Genomic DNA, 4,138 nt, shown 5'->3' with positions numbered 1-4,138 from the left:
CATTTGGTCAGAGCCAAAGAAGCTTCTTGGATGAGAAGCAAAATGTCTTCAAAGAAAAACCAGAAAATCCAGCTGCCTCTTGAAAAAGCACCTCTGGGACAAGTCCCATTCTAGTTACCTTTGGGAGATCAACCATGGTCTGTTCAGTGCAGTACTGCACACATATGTCTGTTTAGACATGGTCTTGGGAAGACATAAATACATATGAAAAAGTAGGCATCACTTCTCAAGTGTGGCCTTACTAAGGCATTGTAATACCAATTTACAATGCCTTGGTAAGGCCACACTTGGAATACTGCATCCAGTTTTGGTCACCACGATGTAAAAAAGATGCTGAGACTCTAGAAAGAGTACAGAGAAGAGCAACAAAGATGATCAGGGGACTGGAGGCTAAAACATACGTGGAACGGCTGCTGGAATTGGGTATGTCTAGTTTAATGAAGAGGGGACATGATAGCAGTGTTCCAGTATCTCAGGGGCTGCCACAAAGAAGAGGGAGTCAAGCTATTTTCCAAAGCGCCTGAAGGCAGGACAAGAAGCAACGGATGGAAACTGATCAAGGAGAGAAGCAACCTAGAACTAAGGAGAAACTTCCTGACAGTTAGAACAATTAACCAGTGGAACAACCTGCCTCCAGAAGCTGTGAATGCTCCAACACTGGAAGTTTTTAAGAAGAGACTGGATGGCCATTTGTCTGAAATGGGATAGGGTTTCCTGCCTGAACAGGGGGTTGGACTAGATGACCTTCAAGGTCCCTTCCAACATTACTACTACTACTACTACTACTACTACTACTACTACTATTACTATTATCCTGCTCATGTGCAGAGATTTTGAGTAAATTTGCTGTTCCTAAGGTCTTTTTTTCTCACCGTGCCGCTGATGTTTGGATGCTACCCCGGTAAAGGATTAAGATTATTAATTTGTGGCATTTAGTTTTTCAGTGGCATTAATTCTAGGTTGGTACAGTAGAAAAATGAACGCGATATGGTTTGGCAAAAGCATCGTTAGGTGTTGCTCTTCTCTTAGGAAATAAAATGTTGCCTGAGTTTTACACACAGGCTTAGACGCATTTGGAAAGGTCCACGGGAGACGGACTTTAATAAAACCACATTTCTTTATTTTATAGGGACTATTTACATGATACGGTAGAACGTCCAACAGAACCCGTAAGGACTTTGCAAGTGATAAATTGCCCATAAACAAGAAGCAATAGATGTGTCAGGAGGGGAAAGCTGCTTTTGATCTTAGTTATTTTTCTTTAAAAAAAAAAAATCAGCCAAATAAAACGTGATGGAGTGCCATGGCATCCGCTCCTTAGCTAATGCTGTATAAATATTGACTGAAAAACTCAGCTGAGCAGAGAAAATATATTTTGCAAAGGGTTTTTAATCCCTTTGCCTTTTAAAATGGATGTGTGTGTACCGCAGTAGACTGCACCTGGCTGTATTCTAGCTACTTTGGTCTGTTCCAAGAGGAACCGAGAGAAGAGACTATTTCTAGCTCATAGGATTGAAATGATGGGTCCTTGGTGCTCCTTAAGTTTACTGGTTTTCTTGCAGACATTTCATTATCCATTTAGGTAACATCAGTGGNGATCGTTCTAGGCCTGGGATGCCTCCTCCAGGCCTCTGGGGCCTAGAACAGACTTCCGGAAGTGGCATCCATGCACTTCTAGCAGGCCATTCTAGCCCTGGGAGGCCTCCTCCAGGCCTCTTGAGGCCCAGAACGGACTACTGGAAGCAGTGTTCATTCAGCTGGTTCTCTGAACTCATCAAAAGTTGATGAACTGGTGAAAACTGGCTGAATCCCACCATTGGGTAACATCCTCAGTGCTAGAAGGAAGAGGACAAGGGGGGAGGAGGAGAAGGAGGAGGAAGCAAAGGAGGAGAAGGAAAAGGATATTTTATTTACAAGCTAGGTAACATCATCACTGCCAAACAGGAACAGAGTTTGCAGAGCAGAGGAGGAGGAAAAGGATTGTCTGTGGCAGACATGTCAAACTCGCGACATCATGTGACGTCGTGCAACATATCGGGACAGTTTTGCCATTGCCAGCAATGGGATGGGCATGGCTCCTGTGTGATGTGTCCAGCCCGCGGGCCGGCAGTTTGACACCCCTGGTCTATGGAGATTCTCAGACATCCAGGTCATAATTGTCCCAAAGATGCTTTCTTAGGAGGCAACTGGACCTACTTGTTTTTCTTGGAAGACGTTTCGCTTCTCATCCAAGAAGCTTCTTCAGCTCTGAAGGATGGTGGAGATTGGAAGGATTTATACTCCTTGCAGACAGCTGGTCCTTTGCCTTCTTTTAGAGAGTCGTTGAGGCCACCTGGAGGTTTATCCGTGTTATCAAACCTTGAGTAGCTGGCAGATGACTTAAAAGTCAGACCTTTACAGCCAGAAAAGCTTTGAAGCTATGTGAACGTTCCTTCTCTTTCTCCTTCAGCCAATGAGAGTGAAAAACAAGGAAGTCAACTCAGAATGAGCTCTAAACCTCTAAGCTTTTTTCTTAATATGTAGGAGAAATCAAAATATCTCATTAATTCCTCACAATGGTCTTCCACATTGCCACTACATTCTACAGCAGGGGTCCCCAACCACCGGTCCATGGACCAGTACCGGGCTGTGGCATGCCAACAATCGGTCCACACAAACAAGCAAAGCCCCATCTGTGGGATGCAGGCAGCACATAAAACCACACCCCCTCCGGTCTGTGGAAAAAAACTCTCTCCACGGAACCGGTCCCTGGTGTTCAAAAGTTTGGGGACCTCTGTTGTACAGCACTGAGATTTTGGGCTGTCTATCTCATCCAAGCATGAGCCAAGCCTGACTGTCTCAGCTTCTTACTCAGACAAGGTGTGCTTTTCTTAAATGGAATATCTGCTCTCTGCAACAGCCAGCAGTGGTCTCCTGAACTTGCTTTGCAGTTGCAGCGTTTGTGCGATCGGTCCTTGCCGTGGCTTTTCATTTAAAGAGAGAGCATTTTCACCTCCCTCCCTCCCTCCCCCCCCTCTCTCTCTCCCCTTTTTGACGTCTTTCCTCAAACTTTTTTTTTTTGCAGAACATTATACATCCGCGGCCATACCAAGTTGGATTTCACAGTCTGGCGTAGCGCAATTGAAAAAGCAGCTGGTACAGATGGCAACATGTTAGAAGATCAGCAGCTCAGCAAAAATGACGTACCGATTATAGTGACCAGCTGTATCGCATTTATTACACAGTATGGTAAGTGGAGAGGGTGCGTTTGTTCAGATTCCTGAAAATTGGAGATGCACTCGGATAGAGTACTTAAGAAGCGTCGCCATCAGATTACAATAGGTGGGCTTGAGCTGTGATCTGTAAAGACTACGCTTTGAGTGGCGTTTGCTGTAAAGCTCAGTTTGAAGTAGTTGCGTTGAGCATGGAACGTGTACAGTGCTACCTTGTTACTCATTGTTAGTTGCTTCCAGGAGGCACAATGAGTACCAAAGAATTTTTTCCCATAAGGAATAATGTGGTGCAGGGGTCTTCAAACATGGCCCTTTTATGAGTTGAGGACTTCAACTCCCAGAATTCCTCAGCCAGCATGCCTGGCTGAGGAATTCTGGGAGCTGAAGTCCACAAGTCATAAAAGGGCCAAGTTTGAAGACCCCTGATGTAGTGAGTCACAAGGCAGCTGACATCAACATGTTCTAGCTTGTGCATTGAGTATCAAACAAACAATGAGTACCGAGACAACATTTTTTGCATCAAAATGTGTTGTGTACCAAATTCGATGAGTTTCCAAGCAGTTGAGTATCAAGGTACCTGTCATGGTTCCGACAGATGAAACTCTTCAAAAAAACTTCGAGGCATTGTTTACCGTAAAGAACCTTTTATTTGAGTAGCATAATATCTGGCACTTATATAACCGAAGCCAAAAACTGAATTCCCCTCCCCTGGGCACATAGTATTAAAGCACAATTCCCTCCTCCAATTTACAGACGTAAATCACATTCCCCAATTAGCTTGACCCACGGGCTTTCTCTCCAGCTCTCCAATTCTTTATCAGCTCTGGGCTCAATAACCTTGATTCTCATGCTAGGTTCAGTGTTGTTATGTCTAGCTGGACTCTCATTCACATCCCCCCTCCGCCCAGCATCATCTAACTTTAAAA

General features: G+C 44.6%; 1 protein-coding gene across 1 annotated transcript in view; it reads left to right on the top strand.

Moving 5' to 3' along the window:
- The window catches only part of LOC107299606 (arf-GAP with Rho-GAP domain, ANK repeat and PH domain-containing protein 2-like), a gene marked incomplete at both ends in the record, with an annotated part of 47,850 nt that overhangs the window by 34,511 nt on the left and 9,201 nt on the right, over positions 1 to 4,138 (top strand). The window contains one exon of the mRNA XM_015828968.1: positions 3,065 to 3,228. Within this exon, the coding sequence (XP_015684454.1) occupies positions 3,065 to 3,228 (164 nt within the window). The remainder of the gene's footprint in view (positions 1 to 3,064; positions 3,229 to 4,138) is intronic.

This window comes from Protobothrops mucrosquamatus, unplaced genomic scaffold (assembly GCF_001527695.2).
Source record: "Protobothrops mucrosquamatus isolate PMUCROS unplaced genomic scaffold, P.Mucros_1.0 scaffold5181, whole genome shotgun sequence".
Classification (NCBI taxonomy): domain Eukaryota; kingdom Metazoa; phylum Chordata; class Lepidosauria; order Squamata; family Viperidae; genus Protobothrops; species Protobothrops mucrosquamatus.
Note: the sequence above shows the minus strand (reverse complement) of the source record. Positions and strands in the feature narration are given on the sequence as shown.